The sequence below is a fragment of the Centropristis striata genome, chromosome 13, assembly GCF_030273125.1.
Source record: "Centropristis striata isolate RG_2023a ecotype Rhode Island chromosome 13, C.striata_1.0, whole genome shotgun sequence".
Lineage (NCBI taxonomy): Eukaryota > Metazoa > Chordata > Actinopteri > Perciformes > Serranidae > Centropristis > Centropristis striata.
The window spans coordinates 34,123,155-34,149,349 of record NC_081529.1 but is presented as its reverse complement, the minus strand read 5'-3'; the positions used below and the strand labels follow the sequence as shown (position 1 = coordinate 34,149,349).

The 26,195-nt window shown below is 37.4% G+C and overlaps 1 protein-coding gene across 1 annotated transcript in view; it reads left to right on the top strand.

Annotated features, from left to right (window-relative positions):
- tbc1d16 (TBC1 domain family, member 16) overlaps window positions 1-25,952 on the top strand; it is a 50,557-nt gene extending 24,605 nt beyond the window's left edge. The window contains exons 8-13 of the mRNA XM_059348809.1: window positions 706-854; window positions 10,094-10,228; window positions 12,192-12,378; window positions 14,366-14,545; window positions 18,632-18,778; window positions 23,840-25,952. Of these exons, the coding sequence (XP_059204792.1) occupies window positions 706-854; window positions 10,094-10,228; window positions 12,192-12,378; window positions 14,366-14,545; window positions 18,632-18,778; window positions 23,840-24,139 (1,098 nt within the window). The 3' untranslated portion in view covers window positions 24,140-25,952. The remainder of the gene's footprint in view (window positions 1-705; window positions 855-10,093; window positions 10,229-12,191; window positions 12,379-14,365; window positions 14,546-18,631; window positions 18,779-23,839) is intronic.
- The last annotated feature ends 243 nt before the right edge of the window (window positions 25,953-26,195 follow it).

The following is a 26,195-nucleotide window of genomic DNA, read 5'->3' as shown; positions in this document are numbered from 1 at the left end:
ATTTTGTGTCTTTTTTGGTCATTTTGTGTCATTTTTGTGTCTTACACTTTGTCTATTCTCATCTGTACATTTCTCATAAAATTCACCAAAGGTTGGCCTGAGATAATGTCGTATTTGCATATTCATATATTTAATATATATATATATATATATATATATATATATATATGTAAATGTATTATTAGTATATAGTAGTTTTGTTGTGCAAAAAACATGAACTTTTCTCAAATTGAGTTATTTTCTCATACTCTGCGCCGGAAATCTCCATTTTAGTAGCACTAACATACACCAAACTTACTTTACTACATACTTTCTTATTCCTTAACTCTATGGAGTCTTGGACTATTTTGTCCATTTTCAAAAACCTTTTCATGTCTTATTTGTGTCTTTTTTTGGCCATTTTGTGTCTTTTTTTGTAATTTTGTCTCTTTTTTTGGTCATTTTGTGTCTTTTTTGTGTCTTTTTTGGTCATTTTGTGTCTTTTTTCTTGTCATTTTGTGCCTTTTTGATTTTTTGTTGTTGTAATTTTGTGTCTTTTTTGGTCCTTTTGTGTCTTTTTTTGGACGTCATGAAGAAGTCGTGCTCCAGAGGGTTAAAACATGCTGAAAATGTGTCCTCAGACTTCGTGTTTTCATCTAGTTTTTAGACCCTTTTTTAGAACCTTTTTTGCACGCTGTGTTTCTCACCGGCCTCTCTCTCCGCCAGGCCATCTTCTTCGGTGGTATCGACCCGTCCATCCGTGGAGAGGTGTGGCCCTTCCTGCTGCACTACTACAGCTATGACTCCAGCTCCCAGGAGAGGGAGGCCTGGAGGCTGCAGAAACGCTCCCACTACCACGACATCCAGCAGAGGAGGTGGGGAACACAGAGAAACACACATCTGTTTATTCTTTATTGTTTATTGCAGTAGTTCTCAACCTTTTTGAGTGGCGACCCCCAATTTAACATCATGTTGTCTCACTGAACAGAATCTCACAGTTCAGATCAGACAAACTCAGTTGATATGACGAATTTTGGACAAATAATGAAGCAGACAACAACTAAAACATCTCTCTGTCTGTGCATTTATATATTTTTTTATATTTTATTGTTACTTTTAATCTAAGTCCTTTGCTATCAGTTTAAAGGTCCATTCTGACCTCCTGAGTTTGTAACAGTCAGCTTCAAGCCAGAGACTCCTTGGAAAGTAACAACTTGATACTTCGGGATTTGTCAGAAAAGACACACAATTACCCAAAAAAGAATCAAATTGATCACAAAATGACAAAAAAATGACCACAAATTGACCACAAAATGACCAAAAAAAGACACAAAATGACAAAAAAAAGACACAAAATGACTAAAAAAGACACAAAATGACCAAAAAAAGGAAACATAATGACCAAAAAAGAAACAAAATGACCAAAAAAGACACAAAATGACCAAAAACTACACAAAATGACCAAAAAAAGACACAAAATGACCAAAAAAAGACATTAAATGACCAAAAAGACTAAAACACATTAACACATGAACACTTTAACACAGAGCTGACATCCAAAATGATTTGGCGACCCTCAGAAATCATCTCGGGACCCCAATTGGGTTCGGGACCCCGAGGTTGAGAATAGCTGGTTTATTGGATCCCCATTAGTTGTCGCCATGGTGACAACTATTCTTCCTGGGGTCCCTAAAAAGCAAGACAAATAACAGTAACATTCACATGCACCATGCATACACAGTACAAGTACATACATACATAATATACACATACATATACACAGACACATTCAGAGATCAGTTCATTAAGAGCTCTACTGTCTCTGTACACGTTTAAACAAAAAAATACAAAATAAGGCACTCTGCAGCTTTACACATATCAGTCAACTGAATTTAACCTCATTTCTTTACTCAAAACTGCTTTTTTCAGTTCCCTTCTAAATCCTGATTTCTTACTCTTAAGAATGAAGCAGTACGGAAGTTAATTCCAGTATACAATAGCTCTGTACAAGATCTGTGGGTTTGTTTTGTAGAAATATGAAAATCACCCGGCTGCTGATAACATCTGTGGCTCAAAATGAAAGTTATTTCAAGGGTTTCTTTACGTCACGGAAATAAGTTAAATTTAACCCTTTGCAGGATTAAAAAGCAGTTTCAGAGCGTTGTTTGTTTTGCTCCTGTCACGGTTCAGGAGCACTTTCATGTCACTGTGACCTTGTTTGTTCCTCTGTTATACAAACCCTGCAGCTCTTATGAAACAGGACAATCATGGTTATAAGTAGGAAGAACTCAACTTTTGTGCAGTATAACACAGTAATAATGCCACAAAGAGCTGGTTCTGTGGTCTATGTCTAGTACCCTCAGGTTGAATGCACTTATTGTAAGTCGCTTTGGACAAAAGTGTCAGTTAAATGACATGTAATGTAATGTAAAAAATGTAATGGTTCTCAAACTTTAGGGCTGTTTCCACTACCGGGCAATAACCAGAATGAGGCGGGTCTCACTCGGCGAAACGTCCCTAATTTGAATACGAGCCGTCCTGAGGGGACTTTTTCCGTCCCTGTAGAAGAGCAGGGTCTTTTTTCTCCCCTGAAAAAAGCCAAAATAGTGTTTCAATATGGCCTCCTGGAGGTCATGTGACAAATTAAAGCATTGCTATTGTTTCCCTATACTCTTCCCTCTTTTTTAAAGTATCACATCACTCAAAAAGATGCATTGTAGAAATTTGAAAGGCCAAAAATGGGCTGAGGACAGCACCATACCATAGAGCATGAGTCTCAAACTCGTGGCCCGCGGGCTAATTGTGGCCCTCGTGACGATATTTTGTGGCCCCCACCTTGATATGAAAGTTTAATGTGAGTTTTATATGAATGGCACTTTACTGTGTTGTGTGTGGAAGGTCCCTTTATTTACTTTTTTAAATCATTTTGTGTGTTTTTTTAATCATTTTGTGTGTTTTTTTCAATAATTTTGTGTCTTTTTTGGTAATTTTGTGTCTCGTTTTAGTAATTTTGTGTCGTTTTTTGGTCATTTTGTGTCTTTCCAAAATAATTTTGTGTCTTTTTTTGGTCATTTTGTGTCTTTTTTTGGTAATTTTGTGTCTTTTTTTTAGTAATTTTGTGTGTGTTTTTGGGTCATTTTGTGTCTTTTTTTGGTAATTCTGTGTATTTTTTTGTCATTTTGTGTCTTTTTTTTGGTCATTTTGTGTCTTTTTTTAATAAGTTTGTGTCTTTTTTAAGTAATTTAGGGTTTTTTTCTGTCATTTTGTGTCTTTTTCTGTTTTTTTTTGCAATTTTGTGTCTTTTTTTGCTCATTTTTTTCCTGCCTCCAGCGGCCCTTAGGTAATTTGAGTCTGAGACCCCTGCCATAGAGGGTTAAACTAAGATTTAGTTATCTTTCATGTCCGAAGCATTCATCACACATGATTTGTTCAAGTACTGCGGGAAATCTGGAAATCCAACAACAAAAGTTCTGTTTTCACATTTCTGGCCTCTGATAAATGTTGTATTTTTTGGCAACTGTTTTTTAAAAAGAAAACATGCCTTTGAAAGCCGCCGACAGGTTGTGGGATTTTCTATAAATCTGATGAAGACACAGCAGCGTTGTTGTTGTTGTTGACAGCAGATAAAGTGTCACATGGCTGCAGTATCGGCTGCCAAACGCTCAGTCAGTCAAACATTAAACCATATGTGAGGCTGTTGTGGCTTCTCTCAGCAATCAATAGGCCCAATCAGGGAAGTGTTAAGGGGAGTGTGAAATAAAAAGGTCTCCTGAGAGAAAACATGTCAGCCGTTATCAGATCAAACTCTCTCGTCAGACGGAAAAAACACACAGTGTGTTTGTCTTCACCCAGAAACCACAAGGTTGAGCGTGCAGATATTTTCACACGTTCCTCCACTCGCTCTGTAATGAATATGGTAATTGGACAGGTCTCGTCTGTATGGCCTATTAACATTTAGAGTACGTCAGGAGGTCTTATCGGAGTCAGGTAATTAGAGCCCTTGTTCTGCCTCTGATGTGGATTCCTTTAAAGAGCGTTTGACGAGAGCAGCCTCCGGGGCCACTGGTTGATCATTAGGAGCAGGATACATGTCTCTGCTTCGCTTCCTTGTCTCCTCACCTTGTGTCCTTCCCTTAGCTGTGATAACTTGACAGCTGCAAAAAGGAAATGTGGCTGGAAAATCTGCAGGCGTTCTGCAGGTCAACAGGGAAGAATATTAAGCATATTAAGGATAATGTTAGAATTAGGGCTGGGTGATATGGCCCTAAAACAATATCACAATATTTCAGGGTATTTTTGCGATAACGATATTCTGTCTAAAACTCGTCAGTTTGTGTCTAAAACTCGTCAGTTTGTGTCTAAAACTCGTCAGTTTGTGTCTAAAACTCGTCAGTTAGTGTCTAAAACTCGTCAGTTTGTGTCTAAAACTCGTCAGTTAGTGTCTAAAACTCGTCAGTTTGTGTCTAAAACTCGTCAGTTTGTGTCTAAAACTCGTCAGTTAGTGTCTAAAACTCGTCAGTTAGTGTCTAAAACTCGTCAGTTAGTGTCTAAAACTCGTCAGTTTGTGTCTAAAACTCGTCAGTTAGTGTCTAAAACTCGTCAGTTAGTGTCTAAAACTCGTCAGTTTGTGTCTAAAACTCGTCAGTTAGTGTCTAAAACTCGTCAGTTTGTGTCTAAAACTCGTCAGTTTGTGTCTAAAACTCGTCAGTTAGTGTCTAAAACTCGTCAGTTAGTGTCTAAAACTCGTCAGTTTGTGTCCAAAAATCATCAGTTTGTGTCTAAAACTCGTCAGTTAGTGTCTAAAACTCGTCAGTTTGTGTCCAAAAATCATCAGTTTATGTCTAAAACTTGTCAGTATCTAAAACTCGTCAGTGTGTGTCTAAAACTTGTCAGTTAGTGTCGAAAACTCGTCAGTTAGTGTCAAAAACTCGTCAGTTTGTGTCCAAAAATCGTCAGTTGGTGTCTAAAACTCGTCAGTTAGTGTCTAAAACTCGTCAGTTGGTGTCTAAAACTCGTCAGTTTGTGTATAAAACTCGTCAGTTAGTGTCTAAAACTCGTCAGTTGGTGTCTAAAACTCGTCAGTTAGTGTCTAAAACTCGTCAGTTAGTGTCTAAAACTCGTCGGTTAGTTTCTAAAACTCGTCAGTTAGTGTCTAGAACTCCACTATTCCATCATATACACAAGGATTCTAGCATGTTTTATTCAAGGCGTCTTATTTTGACACTGCTGAGCAACGGCAACACAACGCAAAATAACTTAATATTATAAATAGTGTAAATATACTTTTAGTAGCTTGAAATGTGACGTTCGTGCAGCACATGAGACTCTGGAGCCGCCACAGTCTAGATAATTAATGGAAACCCTTACGCCACTACGTCAAGAAGTAGGAATGTTGCCAATATTATGATATGGAATTTTTGTACTCTTAAAAAAAATATAATACTGATATTATCACGAACGATACGATATGGCACACCCCTAGTTAGAATGTGGAAAAACTGTTTAAAAATCACTGAATGAGATCATCTTCAGTTTAGTTTATTTTATATTTATTGGTTATCCACAATGCATCAATGCAGTTCATACTGTCATACATAAGCTGGATTCATAATAATAATAATAATACTAATAACTTTATTTATATAGCACCTTTTAAAAAACAGCAGCTTACAAAGTGCTTGGATAGAGAGCAGTTAAAAAACAAGAATGATGCCATAAGGCTAAAAACTATTCTTACATTAAAAGAAAAATAATAAGAGACAGAGCAGGAACAATCACAAGACATTCTTAGAAACACAGAAGATAAAAGGGAAAAGAAGTAAAAAAAGAGTGTTGAGATAGAAAGTATTACATAAAAGCAAGTCTATAAAAGTGGGTTTTAAGAAGTGATTTAAAAGAAGTTAGTGACTCTGTTAATAAGTTAATAAATCTGCTAATTAGCTAGGAGCCAGACCTAAAAGAGCTTTAAAAGTGATCAGTAAAATCTTAATAAAGAATAAAGAAGTTACTAACTGCGTCAATTTATGTATATTTTTGGTTACTGAGTCCCTTTTTTTTGGTAATTGTATCTCTTTTTTTGCTCATTTTGTGCCGATTCTGGATATTAACATCTATTATTGGGTAAAGGTGTGTCACTTTTGGTCATTTTACATCTTTTTTTGTAATTTTCTAATAATAATAATAATAATAATAACTTTATTTATATAGCACCTTTTAAAAACAGCAGCTTACAAAGTGCTTGGACAGAGAAACAGTTAATCACAAGGAGAATGATGCCAGAAGGCTAAAAACAATTCATACATTAAAAGAAAAACAATAAGAGACAGAGCAGGAACAATCACAAGACATTCTCACAGACACAGAAAATAAAAGGTGGTGAGATAGAAATCATTACATAAAAGCAAGTCTATAAAAGTGGGTTTTAAGAAGTGATTTAAAAGAAGTTAGTGACTCTGAGCTATTTATCTCCTCTGCAGCTCGTTCCAGAGTCGGGTCTTTGGTGGAGAAAGTTAATAATTCTGTTAAATAGGTAGTAGCCAGACCTAAAAGAGCTTTAAAAGTGATCAGTAAAATCTTAAAATCAATCCTAAAACCAACAAGGAGCAAAGAATCTAAAATCAGGTGATGTGATGTCATGCATAAAGAATAACCATATTTACTGGACTCCAACACTGCTGGTTATATTTATTTTTGCAAGTTTTTGTTCTTAATTTTATCGAGAATTTTCCATGTAACAAGCTGAATGATTAATATAAAAAATGTCCTCTCCAGCTGGCTTGAAAAGGAAGTGTTTATTTTCCATTTTTGGTCCACCAGAGACTAAAATTAATTGTTACTGAAACTGAATGAACCCATTTACAGTCTTTTACTGTCGTGGTTTAGCAGTTTTTCACCGTAAAATCTACAGACATTTTTTGTGTTATTTATATATTATGAGAATAAACATTAACATTACAGCAACATTAGTCCAGGGGAGTGGTAGTGTTTGAAACAAATGTGTTTCTCCTTAATATATCTATATAAATACAGTTATATTTTTGCATAACCACAGCAGCCGCAGACATACAAAGTGATGAAAACATGTTCTGAGCCCCTGAGTAGCATCCTCCAGAGAGAGAGAGAGATAGAAAGGTGGCCGGGGAGGGTCCAACCACACAAACACACGTTGCTAAAACTAAACAGTTGCGTGGCGTTGCATCAGGTGTGTGCTCATTATTCCTGGTGGGGCCACATGGAAAACAAACAGTGTTAATTAAATCCCCTCTGCTTGTTAGGACTTGAGTACATTAGTGCCATACACAGAGTTCATTGGTAATATTTGGAGGGATGGATGGGGGGTTTATGGTTGTGGCTTAACCTCAATGGAGCACTTCAGTCCACTGCTTCCACCCCCACATTTTTTTTTTTTTTTTGCTCATTTGCAGCTAGCCATTAGCGTTTTACACCAGAGTAACATTTGAGGTAAAGATTATTTGATAGCACTTTTTTTTAAGATCCTAATGACGTTAATTTCCTCCGAGATTGTGCAGTAAAAACTTTCTTCAACTCGCTTGCCCTTTTCTTCTTAAAGGGATAGTTCTGATTTTATGGAGGTGCTTATCCTTTATACTGGGTTTACACCAAAATATTTCCACAGTCCCAGACTAAAAACTGAAAGTCTTTAGTAAATCTAGGAGTTTTTCTGGAGTCACGGCGCTCCCGCTAGTAATCTGCTGACCAAAAAAATGACCAAAAATAGATGTAAAAATGATCAAAAAAGATAGTAAATGACCAAAAATAGATGTAAAAATTATCAAGAAGACACAAAATGACCCAAAAAAATGTAAAAATGACTATAAAAGACACAAAATGACCAAAAATAGATGTTAAATGATAAAAAAGACACAAAATAACCACAAATAGATGTAAAAATGATTTTAAAAAAGCCACAAAATGACGAAAAAATACAGTCATGGAAGAAAGTATTAAACCAATCTGCTCTGTTTCATATCAGTCTTTTCCTAGTCTTGGTTTGGATCATATCAAACGTGTTTGATATTATCTCAAGTCTCAGTGACGTAACACAATCACCAACCAATAGATGAGCGGGGGAAAGGTCCCCGGTTCAGACTGGTCCCAGACTGGTTCCAGACTGGTTCCAGACCGGTGCCAGACTGGTTCCAGACCGGTTCCAGACTGGTTCCAGACCTGTTCCAGACCTGTTCCAGACCGGTTCCAGACTGGTTCCAGACCGGCCAGTAAAAACCACTTCCACAGGAAAAAGGAACATCACAATAATGCCTCAATAAAAATATAGTGGTGTCATATATTTGGGAAGACCAGTATGTGCTTAAGTACATATTTATTATTTCTTTTATGGAAGCAGCTATTCAATATGACGATACATCATGTGTCATTCAATTCAGCTCACAATCATACAGCATACTCCCTCTGTCCTTCAACCATCACTTTGGATAAAGAAAAACTCCTAAAAAATAGAGGAGACCTCAGGGAGAGCCACCGGGGAGGGTCCACTCCCCATGTGTGCAGCGTTTGAGTCCAAGACAACTTTCCCCACGGGGACAATTAAGTATATTGTATTGTTCTACAAGGTAAAATTACTGTATTTGTCAAAGGAGTCTGGTGACTTTGCAGAAAACATAACTGTTTCAGATTAAAAACGGCTGTTTGACAGCAAAGTAAAGTGGTGAAAATATTCAAAATATAGTGTACACTTCAACAGATACTGCCTGTTTTGGCTAAAATACATTCTGCTGCTTCCCCTGTCCACATCAGAACATTACTTGGCTTCTTTTTCTCTACTGCTCCTCCAAACTGGGGACATGCAGACCACCATCTACTGTAGCTAATACACTGGAAACTAGAAAATTTCTAAAGAAATTGTGAGTGTGCTTGACTCTGGCCCGTGACTCTCACCCATACATTATTGGATTACAATTTGAACTGTTTTTAAAATGGAAAAGAGGAGGAAGTTATGTAAGATAATAAAGCAGGTCTGTCTGTCTGAAAGTAGTGTGAAACTCTTCAGTTTGTGTCTAAAACTCGTCAGTTAGTGTCTAAAACTCGTCAGTTAGTGTCTAAAACTCATCAGTTTGTCTAAAACTCGTCAGTTTGTGTCTTAAACTCGTCAGTTAGTGTCTAAAACTCGCCAGTTAGTGTCTAAAACTCGTCAGTTAGTGTCTGAAACTTGTCAGTTTGTGTCTAAAACTCCCCAGTTAGTGTCTAAAACTCGTCAGTTAGTGGGCAGGCTTTGGTAGCTAAGCAACCAGGGCCAGGTGGCGGCCACCAATCAGAGCAGAGCAATCAACTGTTCCTGTGAAGACACTGACAGGGAGCAAAAAACAGCAAAACATCCTCCTCGAACAGAAAGCATTTTTGGCTAAACCATAGCTCCTAACCGTCTTCACTTTTACTATCCTGAGTTCTTCCTGAACGTCTACATATGTGTTTTGTCAAGAAAAATGAAGAAATTGTTTTTTTAGAGTGATCAGAAGAAACTAGTAACTCTGCTTTCCTCCAGAAATTTTCCCGCCTTTTTACCATGGCGGTCTATGAGTCTGTGGGTGGTGTTGGTGGATCATCTGTGCGTCCTACGCCCAAACTATAACTCTGACAGCTTTACCACACCAATGTGAAGGAGAAGACAAATTTTCCTATGTTTCTATGTATAAATTATTTCTCTAGAGTGGCATTTGTGGCCTCGAGCGCAGTTTCCAAATGTATTTTTTGACAAATTTTTCACTCCCTCTCCACTCTAGCGATGATGTCACTCCTCTAGCCTCTCCATAGGGTATCATTGGGGGGATTTTTGCTGAATAATTTGAAAACCGTTTGCCGAAGCCCTTAGAAAAGTCATAGCACACTTGTCATGGCCGAGCCGGTCCATTTTATACCGTTTTAGTGTATTTGCAACCAAAACTCTAGGATGAGTAGTTGACCAGAAAAATGTGCCGACCAGATAAAACGTGCAAGAAATGGAAGAATAAAATCTAGGATTAAGCCCGGTGGATAGTATATAGTGTGCTCTTTCAAGCACACTCAACTAGTCTTGATGCAGAAAACAACCGTGCATTATGTGTCTAACGTTTCCATTTCCCCCTGGTGTTAATTTCAGATTGTCCATGAGTCCGGAGGAGCACAGCGAGTTCTGGAGAAAGGTCCAGTTCACCGTGGACAAAGACGTGGTGAGAACGGACCGTAGCAACCACTTCTTCAGAGGAGAGAATAACCCCAATGTGGAGATCATGAGGTCAGAACACTTCTCTTCAATTTCCTTTTTCTTTTTTTTTTGTTTCTGCTTGATCTCTATCTCTGCTTCACCTTCACCTTCTCTCAATCCATCCTTATCATTCCCATTCCTCGGGCCAACGCACAGGCGTACCTATTCATTTCATATTCTGAACCCTGGGGGAGCCGCAAATGAGTTTCATGCTTTATTGACTCTGACTAAGCCGTCTGAGTACTTTTGATGCATACTCAGAGCTAATGGCTTTCTAAACGAGGAGCAAGAGGATTTAAATAGCATATTAGTTTAGTGACTCTCATCGAGGCTCCTGGTATTTGTCTAGGTATTATGTCTTATGCTGTGTCTGGGGCTTGGAGATCCCAGCTGCACATGTCCAGATGCACGGCACTTATCTCTATAGAGCCCGACAGATATATCGCTTGGCTGATATTGTCCTATTAAATGCATAACGGTATCTGTGTATTTTCTGTCCGATATGTGCCAATATGAAACCTTTTTTTGCACATTTTTTTTTTTTGGACAAGGACAATTTTGTGTCCTTTTTTTGGTAATTTTGTGTCTTTTTTGGTCATCATTACATCTATTTTTGGTCATTTTGTGTCTTTTTATTTGACATTTTCACTATATGCAAAATATAAAATACAAACATAATACCGACAGTAACTTATCCCTGGTCACCAGACCTGTGCCGCTAAATCAAAGATAGTCATTTTATGTACTTGTTAATAAGGTGAGACATGTAAACAAATACAGCAGAGACAGAAAACATCTATGTGACCATACAAGTAAGGGGTTCACATATATTATATACACATATATTGTCCTATTCACCCTTTATCAGGCAAATAACTATATTTGGTAACTTCAGGTAATGAAAAAAAAAGTTGCAAATTTGCTAGATTAAAGTTAAAGGTTAAAGGCATAATGGTATCTATGTATATTCTGTCTGATATGTACCAATATGAAACCTTTTTTTATACAATATTTATTGCAGAAAATGTTGCTTGGTGTGATTTAGAAATGGTGTAAGCTATTCATTTTAAATCATTCATTAAAAAAAAAAGTCAGCAATTGACTGAAACTGAACAGTAATGATGTTTATTTAGCTATTTATTTCTATTTCTATTTATATATTTTGTTCTCAGTCATCATTTATAGAATTTGCTGACAATATAATACATTGTTTGTATGATGTATAGTGATGTGTAACAATGCTAAATATTATTTAATAAAGTTTTATGTAAGAGAAAATAGCTCTCTGGGTACCTGTGCAGTGTGGTGAAAAATCGGTGCAAAATCCACATTAAAAAAAAGTTTATTTTCATTCCAGTTGAAAAAAAAAGACTAAACCTCTTATAGGTCGGCCCTACTTATCTCACATCTATTGTTCTGATAAGTCACAGATAACTTTCTCTGCTTCTAATTATGCTTTTTGATCTGAACTTATCATTTCATCTTTAATTTTCCAAACATAAAACCACTCCAGAGTCCTCCCAAAACACCTCCGTCCTCTTTCTTCCTCCTCGTTTTTCCAAATGACATCTATTTTTACTGTTAATATTTCACTGAGAACAATAAAAAAAAAAGTCCTCAGGGTTTTCCCTTTTGTTTATACAAGCCTTACTAATGCATGAGCACTGCCAGGGAAGTTTACTTCAAAGTACTACCCATATACAAAAAAAGAAGAAAGATCATTAATTAGCTCCCTGGTTACCAGAGGAGTTGGCATAGCAACCGCTTAAGCAGGGCTTGTCATGTTTTTCTGGGTATTACCAGCGACGCTGTAACACATGTTGGATCATTCAGTGTTTGGGTGGGACTGTTCTTTAGTGGTTTGGGCTCGGCCACAGGGTCGTCAACATTTCTATATAAAAGCTGAGATGTTTATGATACCCTGTTGCTTTATTATATAAGATGTTCTGTTTTTGCTGAGATGTTCCTGATGTGTGTTTTTTTTTTCATCCAGGCGGATTCTGCTCAACTATGCAGTGTTTAACCCAGACATGGGTTACTGTCAGGGTATGTCTGACCTGGTGGCCCCTCTTCTGACTGAGATCCAGGACGAAAGCGACACATTCTGGTGCTTCGTCGGGCTGATGGAGAACACCATCTTCATCAGCTCGCCGCGTGATGAAGACATGGAGAGGCAGCTGGTAGGTTTCTGTGTGTCACAAGTAGAGAAAAGATTGAATCATGCAGAGATAATAGACGGATAGGAGACCAGGATACTCCATCAGACCTGCTTGTGCAATGGTGGAATAACTGTTAACCCTCTATGGTGTTGCCCCCATTTTTGGCCTTTCAGATTTCTACAATGCATCTTTTTGAGTGATGTGATACTTTAAAAAAGAGGGAAGAGTATAGGGAACCAATAGCAATGCTTTAATTTGTCACATGACCTCCAGGAGGCCATATCTCCTCCTCTTCCTCCTCCTCCTCTCCTCTCCTCCTCATCCTCCTCATCTCCTCTTCCTCTCCCTCTCCTCCTCTCCTCTCCTCTCCTCTCCTCTCCTCTCCTCTCCTCTCCTCTCCTCTCCTCTCCTCTCCTCTCCTCTCCTTCTCCTCCTCATCTCCTCCTCCTCTTCCTCCTCTTCCTACTCCCCCTCCTCCTCCTCATCTCCTCTCCCTCCTCTCCTCATCCCCTCATCCTCCTCTCCTCTCCTCCTCTCCTCATCCCCTCATCCTCCTCTCCTCTCCTCCTTTTCCTCTCCTCTTCCTCCTACTCTCCTCTCTTCCTCATCCTCTCCTGTCCTCTCCTCATCCTCCTCCTCTCCTCTCCTCTCCTCTCCTCTCCTCTCCTCTCCTCTCCTCTCCTCTCCTCTCCTCTCCTCTCCTCTCCTCTCCTCTCCTCTCCTCCTCCTCATCTCCTCTTCCTCCTCTTCCTCTCCTCCACCTCCTCTTCCTCCTCTTCCTACTCCCCCTCCTCTTCATCTCCTCTCCTTTTTCTCCTCCTCTCCTCCTCCTCCTATTTTTTCTCCTCCTCCCCCTCTTTTTTCTCCTCCTCTCCTCCTTCTTCACAATATTCTAATTTTCTGACACACTGAGTTTTGTGTTTTCATTATCTCTAAGCCAGAATCATCAAAATTACAAGAAAAACAGGCTTGAAATATTTCACTCTATGTGTAATGAATCTATATAATGTATGAGTTTCACTTTCTGAAATAACTGACAAAAACTTTTCCATGATATTCTAATTGTTTGAGATGTACCCGTATGCTCAGCAAGTGCCCTTGTAGCCAAATAAAGGGAAATAAAAGTCACTCAACATCGTTATCTAGCTTGTCACTTTCCCATCCATTTACATTAATAAATCTTGATTGTGGTTTCCTAAACCCGACACCGGTATAGAAGCATAATCCCAGTATAAGAAGGCTAAAATCTTCCTATAAAAGGTGTGTGTGTAAGACAGTGTGTGTTCTTGGCCTGTCAGATTTTTACAATGTATCTTTTTGAGTGATGCGATATTTTAAAAAAGAGGGAAGAGTATAGGGAACCAATAGCAATGCTTTAATTTGTCACATGACCTCCAGGAGGCCATATTGAAACCCTATTTTGCAGACTTAAGAGAAAAAAATACAAAATTTATGAGAAAAAGACAAATTTACAATGAAAAAATCACAAATTGAAGAGAAAAAAAATCTCAAATTTATGAGAAAAAATCACAAATTTAAGAGAAAAAACTCATACATTTACAAGAAAAAAAAATGTATGATAAAAAATCTAAAAATTCATGAGAAAAATACAAATTTACGAAAAAAGAAAATCTCAAATTTATGATCAAAAAATTCAAATTTATGATCAAAAAATTCAAATTTACAAGAAAAAAATGACAAGTTTGAGAGAAAAAAATCACACATTTAAGATGATTTAGATAGCATCTAACCAGAAGTGCTTAATCAGTAATTAAGTGAATCATATTGCAATATATACAGGAATAAATTGTATAAAAATGCAGTATATATAGGTATAGATTATATAAAAAATAACTGTACATCTTGTCACTTTCCCAGCCATTTACATTAATAAATCTTGATTGTGGTTTCCTAAACCCGACACCCGTATAGAAGCATAATCCCAGTGTAAGAAGGCTAAAATCTTCCTATAAAAGGTGTGTGTGTTAAGACAGTGTGTGTCCTCCAGATGTACCTGCGGGAGCTGCTGCGCCTCATGCTGCCCCGTTTCCACCAGCACCTGACGGGTCTGGGGGAGGACGGCCTGCAGCTGCTCTTCTGCCACCGCTGGATCCTGCTCTGCTTCAAACGAGAGTTCCCCGACACCGAGGCCCTGCGCATGTGGGAGGCCTGCTGGGCACATTACCAGGTCAGGAGCCTGCACCTCATCTCCTTTGCATACACATGTTTGCAGGAAAAACTTTGCATAAACGAGTGCACAGAGGCGCTTCACTGTATTCTGCAGGCAGAAATGTGCAGTTAAAACTGTCTGCAATAAAAAGATCATGTTATCCCCTTAAAGCCTGCCACCACAGACTATTGTAATCCTCCTAAATACCTATAAAATGTCATAATGCGTCTGGGTTTAGAACGGGTTTAATGGTTTAATTCAAGAGTGATTAGAGAGCCTTTCAGAGAAGATTCAACATATCATAAAATCCCACATTTTTTTATTAAGTTCACTTTGAAATAATGCATTTCATTACTTCGTAAAAGCATTACAGCTTTTCAAATGTATATTATGGAAATGAACAGTAATAAAGCTCATGAAGGCCTTTCATGAGTACTAGTTTAAAGATCTCTGGTATTAAATAAAATAATATATATATATATATAACGGTATAAGTCTTCCTGTTTCATGCCATCTGTTCAGACCTTCAGCTTGATTTTTGTTGAGATTTGTCCTGATCTCAGCTATAGAAAGGACCGAATTTGTGGAAAACTCTTCAGAAAATGAGGCATTTTGGGGTAAAATTGTTTTCTTAGTTGTTCCTGTAGTATTTTTTTTTTGTGCTGAATCCATTTCTGCTGGATGTCAAGCTGTAAAAGTTACGGTTTAGTCATAATAATTGGTTAATTAGCATAATGATTGATTAATCGCCCAATATTAGAAATGGCTATAATTCCAATTTTTGAATATATTATATCTGGTTGTTTGGTGTCATTGTAAAGGGGGCATCCATGGCTTTCATTTAAGCCCAAAGTTGTATCTTTCTGACAAACACAGAGGTCACATGACCTCTTTAAACCATAAATTACACACATTTCCCCACAATTTCCACCTAAACTATCTAGTTGATGTGATCCCTGTAGGATCAAGGGACATCAGGGACCCAAAAACCAACAACTGCAATACTTAATAGACTCTGTCAGTTCAGGAAAAGTATAATATACCCAAACTATTTCTTTGTGAGAGGTTATTGTGAGCCTTAAATTAGAAGTCAGCGGCTCAGGCCAGTTCACCTCCATTCATTCTTTGGAGCAGTTTGTCAGAAAGATCCAACTTTGGGCTTCAATGAAAGCCATGGATCCTCCTTTACAATGATACCGTCACTTTTACAGCTTGACATCCAGCAGAAATGGATTCAGCACAAAAAATACTATAGGAACAACCAAGAAAACACTTTTTTACCCCAAAATGCCTCCAGGGATCCAGAAGTCTAGTACAGGTGCTGATAGAGGAGATAGTAGAGTGAAACCTCCGTTTAAACAGTTGAATGTCACATACCAGATGAACCAGAAGCAAGAATTTAAGATTGATATCTGATATTTCTGTGAATGCGGGTTTTCAAGTAATATTGTGTCACAATAGGTTGTTCTGACTGCTCATGTTATCTGAAAGGTTTAGCATCATGCACGCTACAAAGTCTTGCTCATCTGCATTTGTTCTTATCCAAACATGCCATTAATCCAATTCAAATTTTTAAGCTTAAATTTCCAAATACTATTTGGGCATACTTTGCATTTGCCCTGTGACCGGGATTCACTGTATATTTGCATTTCATGCCTCTTTGTTTTATGGTTGGGCAATAACTTAAAATTCTCCAGCAGCCAGGCATCAGCTGAGAGAAAAGACACTTTTATTAGCCTTTAAGTAGTAGTCTAGACTATAGGGCTGCATCACCTCCTGCAGCAGCAGCACATACACACTGTGCTGCTATAGAGCTAACTGTTAGCCTATTAGCACATGCACACTGTACTGCTACAGAGCTAACTGTTAGCCTATTAGCACATACACACTGTACTGCTACAGAGCTAACTGTTAGCCTGTTAGCACATACACACTGTACTGCTACAGAGCTAACTGTTAGCCTGTTAGCACACACACACTGTACTGCTACAGAGCTAACTGTTAGCCTGTTAGCAATTTGCAGACTGCACGCTAAGGTGTTAACATCCCCTCCGGCTCCGCAGCTGGGAGAGACTGCTGCAGGAGGACTGTGCTGCTTTGAATCGTTCTTTCTCTTAAGTAACGAGTCTCCAATAACACCAGGAAAAGTCACTGGATTTGTCGCCAGTCGCTTTTTTTGAAAAATAGTCGCTAAGGGGTCTGAAAAGTCGCTAAATATAGCAACAAAGTCACTAAGTTGGCAACACTGCTTCGCCTGCTTTTACAAATGGTGCGTGTTGTTGTGGCGTCGAGTACTACGTCACATCCTGCTTAGCGATTTATCCAATCAGTAACCAGGTTTTTTTCAAGGGAGAAAAAAGCTTTTTTTACTTTTTATTGTTATTATTATTTACTTTTGTTTTTTATTTTATTTTATTTTATCTTACTTTACTTTATTTTTATTTATACTATCTAATTAATTTCTAAGCTGCCTCCAGTGTTTCCTCAGTTTGTGCTTTGTTTATAATGGGATGGAGGGTGTTTGCTTGTTTCTATTATTATTATTATGTGAAGCACTTTGTGTTACATTTCTCTTGTATGAAAAGTGCTCTACAAGTAAAGTCTGATTAATTGGTTGATTGATTGAAAACACACTTCATTTAAACTCAACACAAACAAAATAAACCTACAATAATCTTGGTTAGTGCTCCAGCAATCCCTAACTCTGGTTTGGTCAAGATGAATAATTAATTCACTGAAAGATAAAAAAGAAAAAAAGAGAAAGATGCTGGCTCTCTGCCCCGCTCTCTCTCTCTCCGCCTCTTTGAGCTACTTTATTAATGTGCTGAACCAGACTCTGTCTCTGAGTAATCTTCCATAGCAGACCTATACACTCTGTGAAATCTCACATTGTGTTCTCGTGCTGTGCCAGCTGCCTGCTGAGCTCCCTCTCTCACTTGTTCTTCGGCAGCAGACCGTTAAATTAACAAAATAAAATCACAAAATTGACCAATACAAAGATGGTAACCCAAACCTCACCACCTTCATATTGTACCCTATAGCAACAGATAAATACAGACATCTGAGACATTTTTGTCGTTACCTAAAGAAACTCGAAACCAGATCTGTACCTCTTTTTCAAAAACTTCAGATACTTACTGTTCATGACATCAATATCTCTCAAATATGTGTTTTTATTTTTATGGTATATTCAGATCATGAAAACTTTCCAAAGCACTTTAAGACTTATTTTAAATTTATGGCCAATCACGTTTATTCATCATGTTAGGGAAAACATCAGTATTTTTATTGCACTACTTTTAAACAAACAATAGGAACAGTTTTTAGTGTCTGGTGCTTGTTGTAAACAAACAGAGATTGCTAAGTGAACACCTCCTGCAGCATCAGCACATACACACTGTACTGCTACAGAGCTAACTGTTAGCCTGTTAGCAAATATACACTGTACTGCTACAGAGCTAACTGTTAGCCTGTTAGCACATACACACTGTACTGCTACAGAGCTAACTGTTAGCCTGTTAGCACATACACACTGTACTGCTACAGAGCTAACTGTTAGCCTGTTAGCAGTTTGCAGACTGGACGCTAAGGGGTTAACATCCCCTCTGGCTCTGCAGCTGGGAGAGACTGCTGCAGGAGGACTGTGCTGCTTCATGACGATTAAAATTTGATTAATTGTGCAGTCCTATGAGAGGTCAATTTATTGTTAAATTTACGGACTAAATGATGGAATAAAAACCTTTTCCCATCTGGCAAAGAACTCCATCCCTATAAAATGTTTCAAAAGTTGTCTAAAAGCCCATTTAACTGCTGTTTTAAAACTCTAATTCACACACAAATACACTTTTATATCATGTTCAGTTTTGTTTTTATATTATTTTTGTTATTGTCATTATAACTTGTTGATGTTATACATATGTTGTTTCTATTATCAGTTTATTACTTTCTATACTATGACAACTATGACATTTTAGGTGGAGGCTTTAAATAAACCCATCTTGGTTTTTTCTGCCTCTCCCTGCACTTTACACTACATGTTATCTTTGTCATTTTATGGAATTCTAACTGTGCAAATTAACTTAAACCTAAACTCTCTCTTTATAGACGGACTACTTCCACCTGTTCCTGTGCGTGGCCATCATTGTCCTCTATGGGGAGGATGTGACAGAACAGCAGCTCGCCACTGACCAAATGTTGCTCCACTTCAGCAACCTCTCCATGCACATGAATGGAGAACTGGTGCTACGCAAGGTACAGCAAATGATCTAGCTTTTAGAGCTGCAACAATTATTTGATTAATCGAACAATAATCGATTATTTAATTAATCGTCAACTATTTTGATAATCATTTAATTGGTTTGAGCAGTTTTTTAACCCATAAGAATCCAGACCCAGTTGTCCTTAAAGGGTGTGTTCTATAAGTGGACCACATAGAACACATTTCTGATGTTTTAAAAAAAAAATACTTCCCCTAAATGTCAAAGATCTGTGATGTGAAATATACGTTGCAATGGGTGTTTATTGTATTTATGTTTATGATATTTCTTATTTTAAAATGGGGAAAAAATACACATTTTCTGCTTACAGAGACACAAATTTGCCTTTTTTTTTTGCATCTCCACAACATTTATCAAAATTGTGACTTTAATTTGTTCAAGAAATCTGGTCAGAACAAATTAAATGCAACACAGGACACCCTATTAACGGATTAAAATTGTTAAATGGGTTTAAACTTAAAAAATAAAGCTTTTTGAAATTAGCTACTTTATACATTTCTGTTTCCAGTCACAGCCACATTTTGGAGAAGTCACTTCCTGTCACAGTCACATGACCACCACTCCAGGGTGTTGAGTGTGTCACTTAGGGATTTAATGAGTTAATGTGAAGAATAAAGCTGAATATGCGAGATTCTAGAAGATTTAAAGTGTTTGTTACACGGGTGTCACCATAGGTTCTTATGGGTTAAAGAAAAAAAAGTCCAAATTCTCTGATTTCAGCTTCTTCAATGTGAATATTTCTGGTTTATTTGTTCCTTTATGACAATAAACTGAATATCTCTTTGGTTTGTGGACAAAACAAGAGATTTGAGGACGTCATCTTGTGGTTTGGCAAACACTCATTGATATTTTTATACATTTTATTGACCAAACAACTAATCGATTAATCGTTAAAATAATCGACAGATTAATCGATAATGAAAATAATCGTTAGTTGCAGCCCTACTAGCTTTTCTTCACTTTATGTCACCTGTGTGCACACAAAGTAAATAAGTATACATTCATCTTAAACTATGAGGATACTGTGTGGTTTCTGATCATGCTCCAGTGTGTTAGCATCACGTAGCCCTGCCCAGTGCTGCAGCAGAGCAGCTCTGACACACTGTAACCGGCCCTCAGAGGCCTTGAGGTGCTAAATGGGATGCTGCCATGGTGCCATGCAGAGGATTTATGATCTGCATCGCTGCTACTATGCCTGCGTCTGCATCCTCATGTTTATGGATGCTGTGTTAGCACTGCTGCAGCCTTCACAGGCACCGAGCTGCTGTTAGCATGCAGCTGGTGTAACTCCTGCTGACCTTCATATTGTTTTCTTACTAGAGTCGAGGGTATTGATTTATTTTAATGTTTTCATCCATTATTTGTGATGTCTGCAACAAACTGTTTTGCGTTAGCTACAACTTTAGTCCCTTTCACACATGCTTTGTAAAGCCTGAACTTAGATATGCACTGCAAAAAAAAAAAAGGTGTGTCTAAAAACCAGATAAAAACAGTAAATCTGAGGGAAATGATCTTGCTGCATGGACAGATAATTTACCTTGACAATATTTATTAAATTAAGATTGTTAAATCTAGAAATAAGCATGTTGAACGCTCAAAACAAGAAATTTTGTCCATTTTTGAATCCTTTTCGTGTCTTTGTAAGTCATTTTGTATCTTTTTGGTCATTTTGTGTCTGTTGTCGTGTCTTTTTTAGTTATTTTGTCTTTTTTGTCATTTTGTGTCCTCTGTGTTTCTTTTGGTCATTCTGTCTTCACATTTTGTGTCTTTTATGGTCTTTTTGTGTCTTTTTAGTCATTTTATGTCTTTTTTTGGTCATTTTGTGTCTTTTTTGGGTCATTTTGTGTCTTTTCTCTAGTCATTTTGTGTCTTTTTTTGGTCATTTTGTGTCTTTTTTTGTCATTTTGTGTCTTTTTTTAGTCTTTTTTTGTCATTTTGTTTGGTCCTTTAGTCCAACATAAAATGTGATTTTGAATCTTTTTTTTAGATTTAGTGTTTTTATTTTATTTTAATGTTTTTAATCCATTATTTGTGATATCTGCAACAAACTGTTTTGCATTAGCTACAACTTTAGTCCCTTTCACACATGCTTTGTAAAGCCTGAACTTAGATATGAGAATGCAAATGTCTGAATCAGTTAGATTGGATAAAAAACAGACGTCTCCCTGCAAAGTCTGTCTAATGTGTGAGCAGGGAGGCTCGTTGTCTGGACAGTTTTCAGCTGTTTAAGCGGCTGGCAGGACAATCTTTACACAAAAACTGCGATATTTGCAAACTTCTGCTGGTAAGAGCCTCTAGCAACCAGTAATATAATCCTTTCCTGAAAATGTCACAACATGTCACGAAAATCTAATAATAACATTTTCTCTTAACCCTGATAAAATATAATAAAACCCAATAATGTAATGAAATGTCCTGACAGATAGAATAATGCTTCTTCAGCTTTTGTCATTTACAGTTTGACTCCAAAAATGTTGGGATGTTTTGTAAAATGTACATATCAATTGATCAATCAATCAATCAATCAATCAATCAATCAATCAGACTTTATTTGTAGAGCACTTTTCATACAAGAGGGATGCAACACAAATCGCTTTACATAAAAAAGGAGAAAATAACAACAATAATAATGATAAAAAAATAACGAAACAAAAACAAGCAAACACCCTCCAACCCACCCACATATTTCTATATATATTTTTTTTTAATATATATATATTTTTTTTAACTTTCCATTGTTATTATTGACTTATTGACAATAATAACAATGGAAAGTTAAAAAAGAAAATAAATATTAAAAGAAAATAAGAAAAGAAAATTTTAAAAAAGCTAGATAAAAAAGATAAAACAATAAAAACAGAACAAAAATAATCAGTTTGAACATAAAATATACTGTCTTTGTGCAGTTTTCAATTGAATAAAAGTGACAAAGGGTTCTGTTTTATTTTAAAAATCACATTTTTTGGGGATTCAAGATTGTAAGATCCACTCTTGTCCATTGGACCATGCTTATCTGATTATAGGCCAGTTACTATCCCATTTTTTATTTTAGTTAAATGTATCTTTGCCTGATAACAACACACCACCTGCCATCTGCTGTAAAGTTCAAATTAGACATAAAGCCAAACATCATTGTCAAGTGTTAGTGTTTAGGAGTCTGACATGAACTTGACTCTGCCAGATGGTTTGTTACACTGAAACCATCTGAGACGCGTCACTGGAAACTGTTTGGAAAAAGACAGACGCTTTAAAAAAAAACACACACCTGGCAGGTGATTGGTTGAACCATCTGTCAATCACCAACTCTTCAGTGCTCTTTTTTCACAGAAGAAATACTCTCCAGTTCTGATGTAACTGATGCTGTTGCAGCACTTTTAAATTTCAAAGAAAAATAATGCATAGTCTTTTTTTTTTTTTACACTGTTTTTGGTCTTTTTGTGTGTTTTCGTGTCTTTTTTGTTTCTTTTTTTGTCTTTTTTGGTCTTTTTGTGTCTTTTTTTACTGATTTAAAAAAAATCTTTTTATGTCTTTTTTTGTGATTTTATGTCTTTTGCTTCTTTTTTTTGGTCATTTTATGTCTTTTTGTGTATTTTTTCAGTGTTTTTTGTGTTTTTGTGTCTTTTTTTGGTCTTTTTGTGTCTTTTTTTTTACATCTACTTTTGGTCACAAAATTACCAAACAAGAAAAAAAATGTACAAAAGAGATAAAATTAAAGCTGCAAGCAGCGATGAACTGGCCCGAGCAGAGTGACCTGACGATTATTTGTTTCTTACCAAGATAAAAAAAAAACCTTTAGATTTAGAAGTGTTAGATAATTTATCTTGTTTTAAGAGTTAATTTCTTATTTTAAGTGTTCAACATGCTTATTTCTAGATTTAATAATCTTAATTTAAGAAATCTTGCCAAGGTAAATTATCTGTCCATGCAAAAAGATCATTTCCCTCAGATTTAGTGTTTTTATCTGGATTTTAGACTAAACACCTTTTTTGCAGTATGCGGACCTGATTGTCTGGGGTTGATATAAGAAAGCAACGTTTGTTTCATCAATCCAAACAGCTGTTTACTCTTACATATTTTAGTTAATTTCTCCACTTTCACCCTGCTTTTTCAGTTTGTTGTTGCATATTTACAAATAATGGATTAAAACATTAAAATTAATCAATACCCTCGACTCTAGTAACAAAACAATATGAAGGTCAGCAGGAGTTACACCAGCTGCATGCTAACAGAAGCTCAATGCACTGCAAAAAGGTGTCTAAAAACAAGATAAAACACTAAATCTGAGGGAAATGATCTTGCTGCATGGACAGATAATTTACCTTGACAAGATTTCTTAAATTAAGATTTTTAAATCTAGAAATGAGCATGTTGTTCGCTTAAAATATCAAATTAACTCTTAAAACTGAGTGCACTGACGATGATGTTTCTTACCAGGATCAATTTCTTTTGTACATTTTTTGTCTTGTTTGGTCATTTTGTGACCAAAAGAAGATGTAAAAAGACACAAAAAAGACACAAAAAGACAAAAAAGACCAAAAAAATACACAAAAGACCAAAAAAGACACAAAAAGATTAAAAAAAACACTGAAAAAGACACAAAAAGACCAAAAAAATGACCAAAAAAATGACCAAAATACATAAAATCACAAAAAATACATAAAAATATACAAAAAAGACACAAAAAGACCAAAAAAAATAAACAAAAAATACACAAAAAAGACACAAAAAGACATAAACTTGCCAAAAAAGAAGCAAAGGATATAAAATCACAAAAAAGACATAAAAATATTTTAAAAAATCACCCAAAAAAAAAAAAACACTTGGTAAGAAACAAATCATCGCTAATTGGAGCGTTAATTTATCTTGTTTTAAGAGTTAATTTCTTATTTTATCTTGTTTTTAGACACACCTTTTTTGCAGTGTGGACCTGATTGTCCGGAGTTGATATGAGAAAGCTGCTTTTGTTTCATAATCCAAACAGCTGTTGACTCTTCTACATATTTCAGTTAATCTCTCCACCTTTTTGCTCTTCCAGGCCCGCAGTCTCCTCTACCAGTTCCGCCTCCTACCCAGAATCCCTTGCAGCCTACATGACCTCTGTAAACTGTGTGGCCCGGGGATGTGGGACAGCCGCTACATCCCCACTGTGGAGTGTTCTGGTGAACACCCGGACTCTCAGAGCTGCCCCTATGGAGGCACCTCCACCCCTCAGCCCTCCTCCCCCTCCCTGTCCACCACCCCCTCGCCCTCCCCCAACCCCACCCCCACGCCTCCACCCGAGACCAAGAAAGGCTCCAAAACCCGGGACATTTTCACCTTCCGGAAACAGTCGTGAGGCGGAGGCTTGTGGGGAGCTTTGCAGGTCTTGGCTCACGTACGTTTAGCGAAAAAGGTTTAGGATTCCTCAGACTCCTCTCCCCCAAAGTCCCTGCTTCTAGTTTCCCCCATCTGAATGAAGGGACAACATCCTGAGAGAGAAAAGCAGTTAGCTAGGTGTGTTAGCACGGCCTGGAGAAGACCGTTCACGGTCGAAACGTAGCCGGTTTGCACACTTTTTTTTGGGTTTTAGAATCCTAAGTGAGTAATTATTTTATTTTTTTAAATACATTTGTTTTGAATTTTGACAAGGCCTCTTTGTGTTTTTTGGATTTTCCTTTTCAAAGTTTTGGAAAGCGCCTTTTTGTTTTTTGTTCTGGAAAAGAACAAATATGGATGGCTGGATGGAGATTCGCTATGGAAGACGCCAGCAGAGATGGGACCAGGACTACGGGAGGTCCGTCGGGTGGATGGACCGAGCACCCCCCAATCCCCTTCTGGAGGTAGGAGACAGTCCCCTACCCAACCCCACCCCCACACCCCCACCGAAAAGCAAGAAAGGCTCCAAAACCCGGGATATTTTCACCTTCCGGAAACAGTCGTGAGGCGGAGGCTTGCGGGGAGCTTTGCAGGTCTTGGCTCACGTACGTTTAGCAAAAAGGTTTAGGATTCCTCAGACTCCTCTCCCCCAAAGTCCCTGCTTCTAGTTTCCCCCATCTGAATGAAGGGACAACATCTTGAGAGAGAAAAGCAGTTAGCTAGGTGAGTTAGCACGGCCTGGAGAAGGCCGTTCACGGTCGAAACGTAGCCGGTTTGTACACTTTTTTTTTGGTTTTAGAATCCTAAGTGAGTAATTATTTTACTTTTTATTTTACTTTGAATGCATTTGTTTTGCATTTTGACAAGGCCTCTTTGTCTTTTTGGATTTTCCTTTTCAAAGTTTTGGAAAGGGCGAAAGGCTCCAAAACCCGGGATATTTTCACCTTCCGGAAACAGTGGTGAGGCGGAGGCTTGTGGGGAGCTTTGCAGGTCTTGGCTCACGTACGTTTAGCGAAAAGGGGTTAGGATTCCTCAGACTCCTCTCCCCCAAAAGTCCCTGCTTCTAATTTCCCCCATCTAACTGAGGATTTTTGTCACTTGATGCTTTCATGTGGTGCAATGTGGAACACTGCCTTACCAGAATGTTATCCAGCATCACATGAATCCACGATGAGGACGGTTTGCTGCTGCACGGACTGAAAGTCAAGAGGCCGCTTTCCTCTCGGAGCAGAACGGACAATCACCAGGCGCTATGTGGGTCTGGAGCTACTTCAGGTTCAAGTCTGCTGCTGGCTTGGCAAACTTCCACAGGTTTTGTGGGCAGGGGTCACATCAGGGTCTGAGGCAACCAGCCTGAATCCGTGCAGGACTCTGACCGCGGGTCACATGAAACTGGAGATTCATTCACGGGACTTGAACTTGAACTTTCAAAAAAATGTTGCCGTGTTCTCACAATGGAATATTTGTGTGAATATCAAATTACGTGTGCATTTCTCAAGTCTGAGCAGGACATTTTTAACATGAAATCCGAACCCTCTGTGTTAACCCTTTGCTGCACAGCATATTGACACCCCTTCTAATGCACAACATTCATTCCCCATGTTATTTAATGCTGCTGTGTGTTTCTTTGCTCTATTCTTTGGTATCAACTTATTTTATGATTGAATATTCCAAGTATTCTTTAAATATCTTGTTTTTGATAAACAACAGATCATTATTTCCATTTTGCCTCTCATACTTTATGAAGAAAAAAAGTTTTTGAATTATTACATAGCTAACTACTTGGCTAAGTAGCTTGCTAAGCTAACTGCTTAGCCAAGAAGTTAGCTTAGCACGCTACTTAGCTAAAATATGGATATGGGTCATTTTTGACCCATGTTGTGCATTAGAAGAGTAGTGACACAAAAAGGGATTTTATTAAAAAAAATGAATAAAGGAAAACATAAAATTAGGATGTATGATGATCAAAAACAAACTAATTGAGGAAACCCTGGAATACTGAATGATGAAAATGATTTATTGCAAAGACATAGAAC